The sequence below is a fragment of the Lytechinus variegatus genome, chromosome 14 (genome assembly GCF_018143015.1).
Source record: "Lytechinus variegatus isolate NC3 chromosome 14, Lvar_3.0, whole genome shotgun sequence".
Classification (NCBI taxonomy): Eukaryota; Metazoa; Echinodermata; class Echinoidea; order Temnopleuroida; family Toxopneustidae; genus Lytechinus; species Lytechinus variegatus.
Genome location: NC_054753.1, coordinates 5,481,854 through 5,496,429, shown reverse-complemented (window position 1 = coordinate 5,496,429; position 14,576 = coordinate 5,481,854). Strand labels below are relative to the sequence as shown.

The window sequence follows — 14,576 nt, the reverse complement described above, 5'->3', positions numbered from 1 at the left end:
GAGTTGATAAAAATTTCGGCCCAAGATTTGCGCTCGCATCGATTGTTAAAAACGCATTAACCCGGCATGCATCGTATTCATAGTTATAAAAGTGCTTAAAATGTACAGTTTCCAGGCCTTAATATAAAAAAAATATCGAGCTATCATTAGGTTTTAATGAATAAAATAATAACATATTCACGAATTCATAATTATCAAATTGTCACTTTTCAGATTGGAAAATCGACAAGTTTCATTTCGCGCTTAGGAAGAGGAGTAGGAAGATAGCCATTATTTTCATATATGATGACATTATGTCTTTGAAATATCCGGTCCTAAATCGAAATGACACTAATAATATATCAGCTAGCGCCTTTTATTCATTGCGATCCATATCTTCTTCTCAATTTCCCTACACAGTTCCTGAAATAGTGCATAAATTGACCCTTCTTCAGATCGGAATATCATTTTTTCAGCTCGCGCTTCGCGCTCGCATTATTGACTTTCACCCAAAAAATGCATTTAGAATGCCCAGATTCCGGGTCGCATTATCAACGTATATAGAAAGATGCCAAATTGTCCGTCCTATTCATGATTCCCAAAACATTAATAGAGTGTCCATTTTTAGGTCTATATAATTTTGTTTCGCTCGCTCTTTGTGATTGTTTACTTATACAGTGCGTCCCAGAATAAACGAAACCGAGATTTAGCGATCATTTTTCATAACTTAATCATAAATAGAATAGACAAATGACCTACCAATTTAAAGCTGAGAATCTCCTCTTTCATCTGATATTACTAAGGTTATTTCTTATTCACGCATGAGTGAGCAAAAACAATTTGAAGAAAAGATACCAAAAACTCATTTGGCGGGGGGTATCTGGGTTTCCAAAAGAAAACCACATTTCTGAAAAGTTCAATATCTGCTTTTTAATTTGGTGCCTAAATTACAGAAAATGGTCAAGAAATAAAAAAGTTCTGGCCATTTGAAATAAGGCTTGTATTTCCATAATTTCATGAGATAAACGTGTTTTCACCGGTTTCCCACAGAAGCTGTCGCATGGTGAACAAAAGATTTAATGCATGGCTGATCGTCAACAAAACAGAGTGTCGAGTGAGTTTGAAAGCCAGCCTGGAGAAACCTCTTCATTTTATGAAATTATTGAAATTCAAGCCTTATTTCAAATGACCAGAACTTTGTTATTTCTTGACCATTTTCTGTAATTTAGGTATCAAATTAAAGAGGAGATATTGAACTGTTCAAAAATGTGGTTTTCTTTTTGAAACCCAAATACCCCCGCCAAATGAGTTTTTGGTATCCTTTTTTCAAATTGTATTTGCTCACTCATGCGTGAATGAGAAATAATCTAAGTAATATCAGATGAAAGAGGAGATTCACAGCTTTAAATTGGTAGGTCATTTGTCTATTTTATTTATGATTAAGTAATGATAAATGATCGCTAAATCTCGGTTTCGTTTTTTCTGGGACGCACTGTATACATGTACTTATCTTGTTCATCATAAAAAAAGTGGAAATACCAATACATTGCTTGATTCTACAAATACATGTGTGATTTTAAGGGTGTGTGTTTGTGTGAGAGTTGCTTTTTTGTTTTGCGAAATCGAACACCTTTGTAATGTTGATTTATGACTCATAATCACCCCCCCCCCCTATGAAAAGGGTGTGTCCATGGAAGCAAAGTATATGATTATGGAAGCGTACTATGTACATGTTTGTGGTAACGGGGAATCCTAGGTAGGAGTTGAATCAATAACCATCTAGCCAGTATCCATTTTTTCAACATTGGTTGGTGAACTTTCAGTGAATGCAAGGAAATTCAGGCCCAGAGAGGCTCTTGCAGTGAAACACAGGTCTACTCCTACAAACACACCTCTTACAAACCAGACTGAACAAAAGTGCTGAGACCGCAGGCACGACGTTCCGATATTGAAACAACGCTCTTTCAGATGAGCGCAGTCTCCGAGATTTTCATGGGACTAAAGGTCTGAGAACCGTGGTCCTTTGGAGAAGACTCGGACAAACCAATTCAAGACCACGCCCCTCAAACTGTGCCTTTTCCGACCGCCTGCCAGTTTCTCCCGAGAATACATATGCGATAATAATAAGGACTACAAATTTCAAATCAATAGGCCTATTCTACTTCTCGTGCATTCCGTTTTGCATTGCTCAACATAGGCCTATGAAATATTTTGAATACGAAACCCTGTCATAATTATTTTCACCTCAGAAAATTCAGTCTGAAACCATGTCATATGTGGCATTATCAATGCCCAACCCACCATAGGCCGGATATGACTGCACCATGTCTTCGTTCAGTGGTGACGTCATCATCGTCGACGGCGGAGGTGGAAATCGTGTATCGTCAAACACTGTATCTTCGTCGTCGGAGTAGTCATCGTACTCGTCATCGACGTCGTGTACCTGACCTTCAATGGTCGTTCTTTCCTCCATCTCCATGTCGGGATCGTGGTCATGTTCGTTGTCGGAGGCAGTCCAGGCACCCGGGAAGAAACCAAAGTTATGGGACTTGTACGTTTGCCATGGCGAAATTCCCTGCAGATTTCATATTGAAAAGGGCCAGTCAATTTTGACATACAAAGCAAAAACTGTGGTGTTAGCCGGTGTACATAGAGGACCACACCAGTCATTTTACACCGGTGTTAAATTGGTGGCGTTTGTATTACACCTATAGGTGTTATTACAACACCTTTGGTTGTTACATTTACACTCTTTGGTGTTATGTTCAATCTCTAGGGTGTAATTTTAACACCTCAGGGTGTGGTCCTCTATTAACACCAATTGGTGTCAGTTTTAACACCACAATTTTTACAGTGTATATTTTGCCATCCACATACTGAATATGAAAAAGCATCAGAAAATGAAGAAATTACGTCGAATCAGTAATTCATAGAAAGTTTTCGAAAGAAGGATGGTAAGAAAATTGAATCCCCACAAAATGAATACTTGGTATTCTCGTCACCTCTCAACACTCGACATGGGCATCTTTGCAAAGCGACTTCTATGACGCATTTTGTTTTCAATAATATAATGTCCTTTGAAAGAACACCACACTCGCTTTCCTGAGCCTGTGTACAATTGTAATTCTGACAAATTAAGTTCGTTTTAGAAGCGACGTCGCAAATTTACAACTGCATATTGCCTGGCAGTAGCTTGGGCAAAGGGGGTGGGGGATTACAGGTGTTCAACCCACCCCCTTCAATTTGCTTGATATACACCCCTCCTCCTTTAATTGGTGTTGAAAACCTATTTTTTTCTCTCTCACTTTTCCTTTGGGATACCAAACGACTTAAAATTTTGGGTGAAGACCTTTTTCTTTTTTAAAAATTATTTTTCATTAATTTTTTCATTTTTGGCTTTCATTTTTTTTAATACGAAAAGACCTCAAATTGTTCGGTGAAGAGCTATTTTTCGGAAATTACGTCTGAGAGGAGAAATTCAACTACAAACATTTATATTTTGTTTGCATTTTTATTTTGTGTAAAATACATGCATTAGATTAAATCTGACAAATTCATTTCCAACTGCACATTTGCATTTTTAAAACCATCCAAAAATACATACCTCTTCAGCAACTACTCCATCACTTATCGAAACCGGGTTACCATTGACCGATACGACAAGCTTATCATTGGTTCGACATGATCTCAAGATGCGTTCACCGCAGCATACGAGAAGGAGAACGACGAGGAGAAGGAAGGCAACCGCTCCAATCATACTGTATGCAACAATCTGCCATTTATTTTCTACGATAATGGAAATTAATTGAGAAATTAATTTTGCTTTGAATGATGCACAAATGACGATAAGCGTATAATAAAATTTTGTAGCACAGTCTATATGACGTCAGCCCATAGGGATGACCCCTCCTCGTTATATATTATAAATAGTACATTCAAAACATCAATAAGTTTTTGCCAACTAATTTATGGTCTATCGAAGTAATAGCTATCTAATAAACAAATGATGAATATATTCATTCATTAGGTTAGTGAATATGCAAAGGCATCATATATACGAATCTATCATGTTAAAAATAATATTATTTACCCATGTGACTTGATTATGCTCTACGTTCAATTATTTAACATGTAAAAAGTTTGTATTTGTATTTCTACGATTTTCTGCAATTCTTTTTTGTGTCTTGTTTAAGCGGAATAAATTAAATGAAATGAATTTTAAAAATATATGAATCGCTTCTCAAAACGTAAACACAAAAACTTTGTTTTACCTGATTCTTTAGGCGTAACCTCTGTTGGCTGTTTTGAAATTAGCATAGTAGTTGTGAGCACACTGATTTCTAAGAGGAAGAAAAACAATACAAGATTGAATCTATGAACGAATTCTTATAACGAATTTTATCATTATAATAATTGAAACATTAACAAATATATTTTCCTGATAACGTAGTTAATACTAATACCTGATACCTATGGTCACGAACAAAACATATTTTATCGAGCAAAATTATCATCGCTTCCCCCCATTCTGCCATTACGAATGCTTCGGCCACATAGTTCTCGTTGTTATTCTAGTTCTCTTTTCTTTTATCAAGTAAAAACAAAGGAAATAAAAACAAAAATATATTTCAAATTTAATTTGTGATGTAACACAAATAAAAATGTTTACTATGTAGTATTTAATTTGCTTATAATTTTCATTATCATTTTTTCATTGTTTTAGTGGAAATTTGTATTTTTTTATTACAATTCAAATTACGAAATTGAACGAATTGTGTGAATTCTTTGTATTAAGCATTAACTTTTGATGTAGTCCCACAAGTTTGTTTTATTGCATACATACCAATCCTTACCTGTAATGGAAATAGTCTTTTTATCGATGGTAAATTCGGTACCATTGGCTTCCAGACTCCCATTACCATTCTCAAGTGCGGTCAGTGTAGTGTTCAAGAGAGTGGCTTCTGTGACGTCAGATGATGGTAAAAACTCAGTGTAGAACCACGCGATGATGCTTCCAGATGTGAAGTTGTACACACTGCATCCTGCGTATCCAGACAGATCCCATAAACACCAACAGCCTGAACATTGATTTCGTGGTCATTTAAAAAGAAATAAATTGATCGTAAACGTAACCGTTCATGTTAACATCTGAATAGGGAAATCCCCTCTCTAGAAACCCAGATTTTCCTATTTTGGAAAAGGAGTTTTGCTACAGAAAGTTTATTTCATCTAACATTGTTACAATTTTTGGTTTATAATCACGAAGGCCACTTGAAAGAATGTGTATCTGGGTAAGTGCCCTAGCTGGACAGCCTATATGTAGCAAAATTGCTGAATAGAGAAACATTTTCTGATCATTCTAATAGACTTATAATTCGAGACAAAATGTTACATTCTGCGTTTGGGTAAGGACACGTAATTGACTAGTGATACCAATACTATCCATGGTTGTTGTTGCGTATAGAATTTGAATTTGAAAACAATTGTTCAAGTTTTGTTCAGGTTTTGTAACAACTTTGCCAAGTCAAATGCATGTAAATTTTAACACGTATAGGTGACCTCGAAGGACAATCTAGCTCTTAAAGAAATTGAATACTTCGAGTCATACACCCTATTCACGGTGCTGACTCGTCACTTGTGGCGAACACTTTTCATCACCAAGGGTCATTGTGAAGAGCGCCATCTAACGAAATATGATTGTACAGGACTATCCCAAAAAGGAAATTGATTCATGTCACTCGAGTTTAAATATATTACCTGCATTCTAATTCATCCAACTTCCTTCCGCTTTAACACTAACCTAATAATCATAATACATTTTACAGTTTATAGATGTGTACATTAATCAAACACAAACTAACCCTTCTTCTGTGAAGGTTGTGATATCTACGAGATGACGTCTCGCCAAGAATTATTAATTGAAAAGTTTATCATAGTGATCATACTCGTCAAAATACAAACCCCAATGATTAAAACAAATATATACTTACCAAGTTACAAATTTGAGCTTCAAGTTGCTGATACAGGGAGCTTTGAGGATCTGTCAGTTCATCAGTAAAGTTGACTTGGTTGCCATCAATTTCAAGAATCTCATAGACCATGAGGAAAGATGGTGAACCTGATAAAGGATTGGTATTGTAAGTGACGACGGAAATATCACAATAATAGAAAATTAATTCCATCGCATGACTCAAAGATGTTCCAATGGAACTTGGATGAGACCTACCAAAATAATTCCCTTCATAATCATAACAATTTGCCCTTTTTATCATTATTATTGCAAAGAGTATTAACAGTTTCATTTCAAGTCTATTACAGGAGTCTTTTATTGCATAAGACTTACACCTAATTGTTGTCTTGTTCATGTACGGATTTTGCAATTATTTTTGTTTAAAGTTGAAAAAATAAGATCTAAAATGAACTGAAATTAAGATCAACATACCAGGAATAGAGGTAGCTGCAGAAGCTGGTTCGGATATGGTTGTTCTCTTTGGTGGTTCAGTTTTCTTGGACTCCGTAGGTTTGACTGTCGTAATTTTCCCAGGTATCGTGGTCTTTCGAGATGTTGATAAAGTACTTTGCGTGTTTGTAACTTGCACTGAATCTGTTGTAGCAGCTGGCCCAGAATCTGCAGGTTGAATTAATACCATAATTGAACTTTTATTTCATATTTAAGGTCTCGTATGTTATAGCAGAATTTGATACCAAATTGCGATATCTAAATATGAAAAAAGGTGCAGATAAATCTAATATCTGCCCTCGAAGTTACATCACGGCAATATGCAAGGCCAATTATGTGATCAACCATTATCAATACGACTTTATTCTGTTTATTAATACGTTCTTAGGTTATGTGGACTTGTCCGCATCTTAATCGAAAAAAAAGAAAAGAAAACTTGATTGCAGATTACATAGCTCCTTAATGTAAGGGATTTGTTTTACACTTATATTCATATGACTGACTGTGTAAGAAATTCCATGGCTTAATGCACGTATAATAGTAGCATAGATACATGTATGTCCAGAGTAAGTGGTCGAAGCGTGGAAACACTAAATGTTGGAGTAAAAATAAGAAGACAATAGCCTACCAGTAGCAGTAATAGCAGAAGTCGAAGGACCAGAAGAGTATTGTTTGGTAGTCTTTGGCGATTCAGTTTTCTTGGGTTCTGTCGGTTTTACGGTGGTGACTTTCCCAGGAACCGTTGTGTCGTAAGATGTCAAGCCATTCTGTGGTGTACTCTCCATGAGACGCGATGTTCCGATTATTTCTGTAAGAGGTGTGGATATTTCATTGGTTGTACCTGGTAAATGTGTAGAAGTTGAAATAATTGAGTCTTGTTCAGTTGTCGTGGAAACAGTTGACGTTGATGTCATATCAATGTCGGTGACCATTTCAGAAACTGGCAATTCTGTACTGTGAGTTTCTTCAGTATATACCCTTGCTGTAGATGTGTCTGGGGTATTAGTCCCTTCTCCGTCAGAAGTTCTTAAGTCCCCATTAGTTATTTCAGTAGAGAGCGGGGAAAACGTGGTCATGTTTTCCGTAAAGTCTGATACGGTATGTGCCGTACTACCCGTTCCGTCAGATGTTCTTAGGTGTGTGGTCTGAAAACCGTCATCAGTGGTAGATAGAAACGTAGTCACCATATCCAAAGGTGGTGTGGTGAGCATATTCGTAGATGAATCTGGAGCAGCTCCTGGTGATTCTGTCAACTTTGCTGTCGTAGAATCGGAAGTTACTAACTCAGTTGTGAAGAAATGCTCGGTGATGGGGATAAGTCTGTTGGACGAGGAAACACCTATTTCATCAGTTACTGTTTCTGTGGTGCTGGATTGCGAATTAGTAGTTGCACCCGGAGATGATGAGGGTGTCATCGCATTAGTCGTATTTTCGTCTGTGGTAATATACTCATAATCTGTTTCTAGAGTGGTTTGGAGCGAGTTTTGAAGCTCGGTTGTCTCATCGCCTTGTGTTACACTCTGAGGGGTTGTTCTTGTTTCAGATTCCAATGGCATTGTAGCACTTCCTGAAAACATCTTTTGCGTGGTATCAAATATTTCAGTAGTGTCAAAAGTATTGGAAATGAATTGATTAGTAGGATGCGTACTATCCACGGCGGTTGCTGTAACGGTCTCAGTCATGACTGTATTTGACATAGTTGATGCCGTGATAAAGTCTGTTGAATTAGTGTCAGTGGTTACAACGTTATTTGGTGTAGGGTTCTCTGTGTCCGACCTTTCTGACGTCAGGTCAGTAACAATTTCTGTCATATCTGGATAATCCGTTTTAGCTTCAAGGTATCGAGTTGTTTCAGGGATCAGTGTAGTCAATGTGATCTCTAAAGTAGGCGATTCTGTTGTTGAATGCATTTCATCAGGTGTTGTTGTTGGCATATGTGATGATGGTTCGGCTGTCGTTGATTCGAACTCGGTTACATCAGACGGATCAGTACGCAGAGTAGATTGGACAATAGTGCCATCAAGAGTTGATGTACTTATGGGAAGCAGTGTAGTGATCTCGGAAGTAGTTGCTTCACCCGACGGCTTATCTACATCAGTTGTGTGATTGTATAATGGTAGATCTGGCGTGGTTAGATGAAGCTCGGTCGTGCTGAGAAAATCGGTGCTCACTGTAGACGATCCTGTGGTGCCACTCAAATGTGCCGTGGAGTCGGGGACCCAGGTTGCCATGGTGGTTTCTGACGTAGAAGCCGTTGGGTGATTTATTTCATCAGTTGCAGAACTGTGTAACGGCAGATCGGTAGTATTTTCAAAGAAGTCTGTCACTTCAGCCAAGTCGGTGCTCATAAACGGGGATCCACTTGTTGTATGCGTAGAGAAGTCTGAAACAGGTTCGTCTCTTAATGTAGAAAGAATGTTTGTCCTTAAAGATGATGAGCCTGTCGTTTGCGTAACTCCCGATGTAGAACCGGATCCCTGTGTTGCTGTGAAACTGTCTGTGAGCCTGGTAGGAGTAGGAGAGGAAGTAGATGTCTCATTTATTGGAGCATCTGTTGTGTAACCTGGAATGGAAAATAGGGTTACTTTATAACCTAAATATTACAAAAATGAATAATAACTTGGGTTAATGTGCTTGATTTTTTTTCTACCGTGCTCCGAAGTTCACTAAATTGACAATTCTCGAGAATTGCGCGATCAGAATAACTGCAGTTTTACACCTCACAATGTCACAAACCTAAATTACTCACTAAAAATCTTAAATTTCATCAAATGTTACAGTTTAGTTCAGGATTGTATAAAAAAGATGGCGAATCAATTTATTTTTATAGTCATTTGCTCCGTGATTGAATGCAAAAAAAAATTAGTAAACCTTCAAAGAATAAGGGGAAAACACACTTTAAAGTTCGGAGTTCACTCAAATATGAGATGTGCAAACTGTGCAATCTTTAATAAACTTCCAGGAAGTCCGCCAAAATGATGTCAAAGTCGAACTCTCGTATATCTTGACTACAACTTCAAATTTGTTTACATTTTATTATGCAGAAGAATTAGTCTTTCAGATAAGCTAATTTTCTTCTCTTTTTTTTTTACTTTTTAAGAAAAAAACACATATTTTGACTATTCAAAGAGAACCTTCCCCTGGTGAATTATTGTTGATTTTGGGGTGGCTAGTCACAAATAAAAAAAACACGTGTCAAGCAAATATATAGAATAGCTCCAATTTCCCATAGGTTCTGGACCCCAAAAAGGGTCATTGCAGGTTCTTAATCTAGTAGAGCGACTATCATTATGACAGGTTATTATACACGATTAGAGGGAATATCATAATACCAATGTGGCGTTGTAACAGAGCAAGGGGCCTAATCTGAGGCTAATTTTGCCCAAAAGACAATGTTACCTTCGCAATCTTATATTCATGGCTCACCTGTACAGTAAGGTTCTAGTGAGGGTTCCCAAACTCCATTGATACAAGTTGCCTGGTCTGGCCCAACAAGAGTCCCGTCTAACCCCTCAGCACATTCGTATACGATGATGTCATTGTGATCGTAGGATTCCTGGGTTGAAGAGTATGACTCACCAATCGGAAATTGGATTGTGTTCGAAGGGAGACTTGGGGCTGTACATCCATCTGAGATGAATTGATTAGGACATATAAAAAAAATGAGACAAAGGGATCCATCGAAGAAGACGAAAGGCAGATTGTGGAGCGGGAAGATGAGAGTGAAGATGATTAGGCATGAATAAAAGTCTGAAATTCATTAGATGAAAAGTATCCTCTAAAGATACCTTAGGTGAGGTGATATGTAATTGCCTATCAAATGGTGTCGAAATCCAATGACGCTATCTAAAAGAACCGGGTTCCAATTGCCAGAAGAATAACGTTACCATTCATAACATGAATATTATTTGATTAACATTTCAACAAAAACGTAGTAAAGTTTTAATGTTTACTGTAAGAGTATTAATAGTGTCCTATCAACGAAACTGACACAGATATGACCAATGAAAATTTACAATTTATGTTTGGTCCATTGTGTCGGTATGGCATTAACATAACAGGGGCCGCGGAACGGTTTTCACAGTGGGGGGGGGGGGGGGACCATGCAAAAAATCACAATCCTGTAGTCATTTGTACTTTTTGTGCACGGTTTTGGAAAAAGTGTGTGTGTGTGGGGGGGGGGCTTCAGCCATGCAGAGGAATAATTCGGCTGGGGGGGGGGGGCTCCAGCCGCCCCCGCTTCCGCAGCCCCCTATAAAATGTTATCCTACCGTAGCAAAAGAAAGAAGATGGATCGGGGTCCCATCCTGTTTGAGGATCGCAATAGCTATAGTCAGACCCGCTTGGTGAATACATCTCATCACACGTGAGTTGAATATAGGACCAATCACTGTACGTATTCTGATCAGGTGACACAATGACACGGGTCTCATCTGACAAGGTAGGGGCTTCACATTCTAGAAGAAATGTAAAAACAAATAAAGAATAGTGCAAACAATTATTTGTGTTATTATTATTGTTTTAACAAGCTCACACCTAGTTACAAATAATGCATATAGCATTTCAATTTATTTGATATCAGGATAAAAGAGCATTGCAGATTAAATGCGTTGCTCAAGGGCATAAGTACCGCGGCCGGGGATTGAATCCCGGCTTTCCATTTTCAATTACAGGAGATTGTTTGCAGATTGTATAAGCAAAATGCCCCAAAATATCATATTATGAAAAAACAAGTGTTAATATATACACGCTCAGCTACTTATCAATATTTCACTAAACACTGAAATAATTCAGATGACGAAGTTGAAGCTCGTGAGGAATTGTCAATCCCTTTTAATTTCCTCAATCCCAGATATGTGAATGACATTTTATCATGTGCCTAATATTGTCGATATCACTTTTACAAGAGAAAATAGAATAAAGCAATCATAGGTTCTACATGATCAATGTATCTTTTTGTCTATAGTGACTGTGTTTTCATTACCCCAATAAACTGTTTTCCCGCCTTTAACCTCAAATGTCTCCAAAGTTTACTAGAATATTAATTGGTTATTGGACATATCTTTAAAAAATATTTGTTTACTTTCACTGTTGTTGCGGTTATAATTTACATCAAATAGTTCGCTGTTTATGTTTATATATTATGTTTTTACCGTTAAAATCTTTCTCAATTCAGCCACTGGCTGCGATGAAATGATAATAAAACCTTCAAGTCAAATTAATTCAATTCTAATATTTTTTTTTATTGTGAAACATATTTATCAATAAGCCACTTAAGTAGAGTGAATCTTAGTTTGTATTTTCTTGTGTGAAGTTATCAACTTTATTTTTTCCCCAACAGCGTCTGATATCATTACCGAAGGATTGGAGTCTAAAAATAAACACGCCATAACTTCTTCAAAAATATTACTGATTGTAAAAAAACGGAGAATTTACATTAATAACTTACCTCCTTTAGATTGCTGAATGAATAAAACTGCAAAAATAGCAGCAATTATAAACGAGCAAAATAATGTATTGCTCTTCATAACTGTTGAAATGAATGGCCGTTCAACTTGAGGAGTCCAAAACACCAACGACAAAGCGATGCAAATAAATATTCGAATCCTGTCGTGAATTCTGGTAACAACTAGACAATTAAACCGATATTAACCAGGACGATTCCTATATAAGCTTAGAGATATGATGATTCCAAACCAATATACCAATTGCCAAGTCTTATTTTTACTTTTGTTACCAGAAAACCATTACCAAGAGAGTGTGGGCATAGGAGTAACGAGTCAGAAAATGCGAAGTCAATGAAATAATTTGAATGATGATGGGAGAGATTGGAGGACAAAATGACAACATTATAGCCTTGAGCCCAGGACACACTGGAAAGATCGATATCAATCGGAAAACAGGGATCGTTTAGAAATGACTTATGTGCATATTCGACTCGTGTATGGTTATGATACATGAAACAAAGCGAGCGCTCTTTGGTTGAATTATAATTAGTCCTGTTGCGCTTAATAGTGGTTCGTACCCTTGGTTCCAGAACCATGATCGGTTCAGAATTCAATTCCAAGCACACTAACATCCACACCCCTATCCCAATATCTTGCTTTTGACAGGTTGGATACAGCGTTCCTAATACATGTATTTGACCTTTATTAAATCAGGCAGACAATAAGCTAGTTGTAATTACTTTGACTTAGCAAGAGTGAAATGACATTTTCTAACACCAACAAATATTACCAGTTTGTATGATTTGTGTACACTGAATAGTTTGGTTACCATGGTTACTGATCACGATTTCCATTTGACTGATATACCTCGTTTTGTTTTTCCTTTTTTAACGTACTTTTCAGCTAAAGCCATGCGGTTATTCTGCAAGTGCATGCCTTGACCATAAATATGCCGATTGGGTATCAGTGTAGGAGTGTGACTGGCGTCTCTGAATCACCTCCCTAATCTGGAGTGCCAATCAGCGACACACCTTGAGAAGTATTCAAGAAATCTGTTATGTCAACATATCATTTGTTATTGATCAAACTCATATTCCTACAGTTCTAAAACTCCAATAAGTAAACATTTCCACACCTCTCTGTAACGACTATATTGCATTTGACAAGGTTTACTACAAGGCAAATATATAGATTCAAAACACCTTTGTGAAGTGCCCACTCAGTCTCCTGCTTTTTTTTTTCTTTAGCGAAAACTGAAGTAGCATCACTCTGTTTCCGGTTTTTCAAGGTGAACTGATCAATGCACGAAGTTTTATAAAGAATCTTAGACTGAATCGAATCTCACTCTTTATGAGTAATTATTTCATTTCACATAAAGCTTTTTTTCTCAAGTTTTGTTTTGATCATGGTTATTTTCATTTTCCCCTTGTTTTAAATGAATATATATATATATATGATTTTACCCCTATCATTGGCACGAAACTTGGACAGATGTCCCGAACTTAAGATATTAAGAGCAAATATTAGGCTCGACTGTCGTTGCAGACTTATATCAATATCACCATTTGTTCTAGTTAGTCCTTCCGAAAATTTACAGTATAAGGTTTGTATTTTTTTATTTCTTATTATAATGGTTTTTAATTAACCATAATTCATTTTCTGATTATCAAACTTTATTAAATTATCTGATATTCCTAGTAATATCTGAGTAACAAACATTCGGAATAACTCGACCTATTATCTTTCTAATAATCCACAATTAGTCGTATCAATAAACCTTTTCTTTTCTTCTTAGACTAACGAACATATATATCTGTATACCCTGTCCGCCAGTTTGCAAATATCGGAACAACGAAACCTCGGAATAATGAGTGTCATCCATTTTTTTTACTCGATCCAAATTCTGAACACATCGCAGATTTCAGTAGTTCCAATACAGGCTACAATTTTATTGTCAGCTAGCCTTTTCCCCTCTAATGTGACTAAATTAGACATTTTGGGGGCAACATTTTGTCAAAGGTATCATGTGCGTAATGGAAGTTTTAAACACCATTCATCTTCCATAAGTATTTAGCCCTTAAATGACTTACGGTTGTATAGTAGCATTTCTATGTAACTTCCATCATGCCATGCACTGTTGAAAAACCCTTGATTTTACAAAAAAAAAGATTTTGCAGAAAACAATAACAGAATCATTCTGTGAGTTTTTCTGCAATTTAACAGAACAGGTCTGTTTAAAAAGGGAAAAGGGTGTCTTCTTTAAGGAAATTTGTAAGGTTACATACACCAAATACCAATTTCCTGTACGATTACGCGATCTGGTAAGATTCCAGGTGTTCTCGAGACTCTGCTGCAGGAGCTTCTTTTATTTTAAAGATAAATTTTCTAACAGTGTGGTAACTCAACCACCATCCAAGAACAAAGTGTTTAATTTACCATTATTTATAAATCTTTACGAAATTGGACCAGTGTTTGGTGCACAATCATCCGTAATCGTATTCATCCAAAGTACGAACGATTTGGACCTGTTTGATATTGGTGGGCATTACAACAATCTCTCTTGTAGTCTTTCTCCATGTCTTTCTCTGTTACTCTCCTATTTACTCAATATATATCTCTCTCTTCCACACTCACACAATCACACGCCCCCACGTACACTCACATACATATTATCCTAACCAAGGGAACCC

At 36.8% G+C, this 14,576-nt stretch overlaps 1 protein-coding gene and 1 pseudogene across 1 annotated transcript; both read right to left on the bottom strand.

The window, feature by feature from the left end:
• Positions 1-2,188: 2,188 nt before the first annotated feature.
• On the bottom strand, positions 2,189-6,501 carry LOC121428204 (annotated as a pseudogene).
• LOC121427893 (mucin-5AC-like) lies at positions 6,170-12,178 on the bottom strand. The gene is made up of 6 exons (XM_041624466.1): positions 11,889-12,178; positions 10,711-10,896; positions 9,866-10,069; positions 7,068-9,002; positions 6,422-6,607; positions 6,170-6,201 (listed from the first exon to the last, which is right to left on the bottom strand). Exons 1-6 carry the CDS (start codon positions 11,965-11,967, stop codon positions 6,170-6,172), a joined length of 2,622 nt encoding a protein of 873 aa, XP_041480400.1. The 5' UTR covers positions 11,968-12,178.
• Between the last annotated feature and the right edge of the window lie 2,398 nt (positions 12,179-14,576).

Coding starts and splice junctions, on each gene's coding strand:
- LOC121427893 (XM_041624466.1), bottom strand. CDS start 11,967: ATGAAGAGCAATACATTATTTTGCTCGTTTATAATTGCTGCTATTTTT. Junction 6,608..7,067: donor TTCTGCTATTACTGCTACTG/GTAGGCTATTGT, acceptor TTCAACCTGCAG/ATTCTGGGCCAGCTGCTACA. Junction 6,202..6,421: donor TGCAGCTACCTCTATTCCTG/GTATGTTGATCT, acceptor TTATTTTGGTAG/GTCTCATCCAAGTTCCATTG.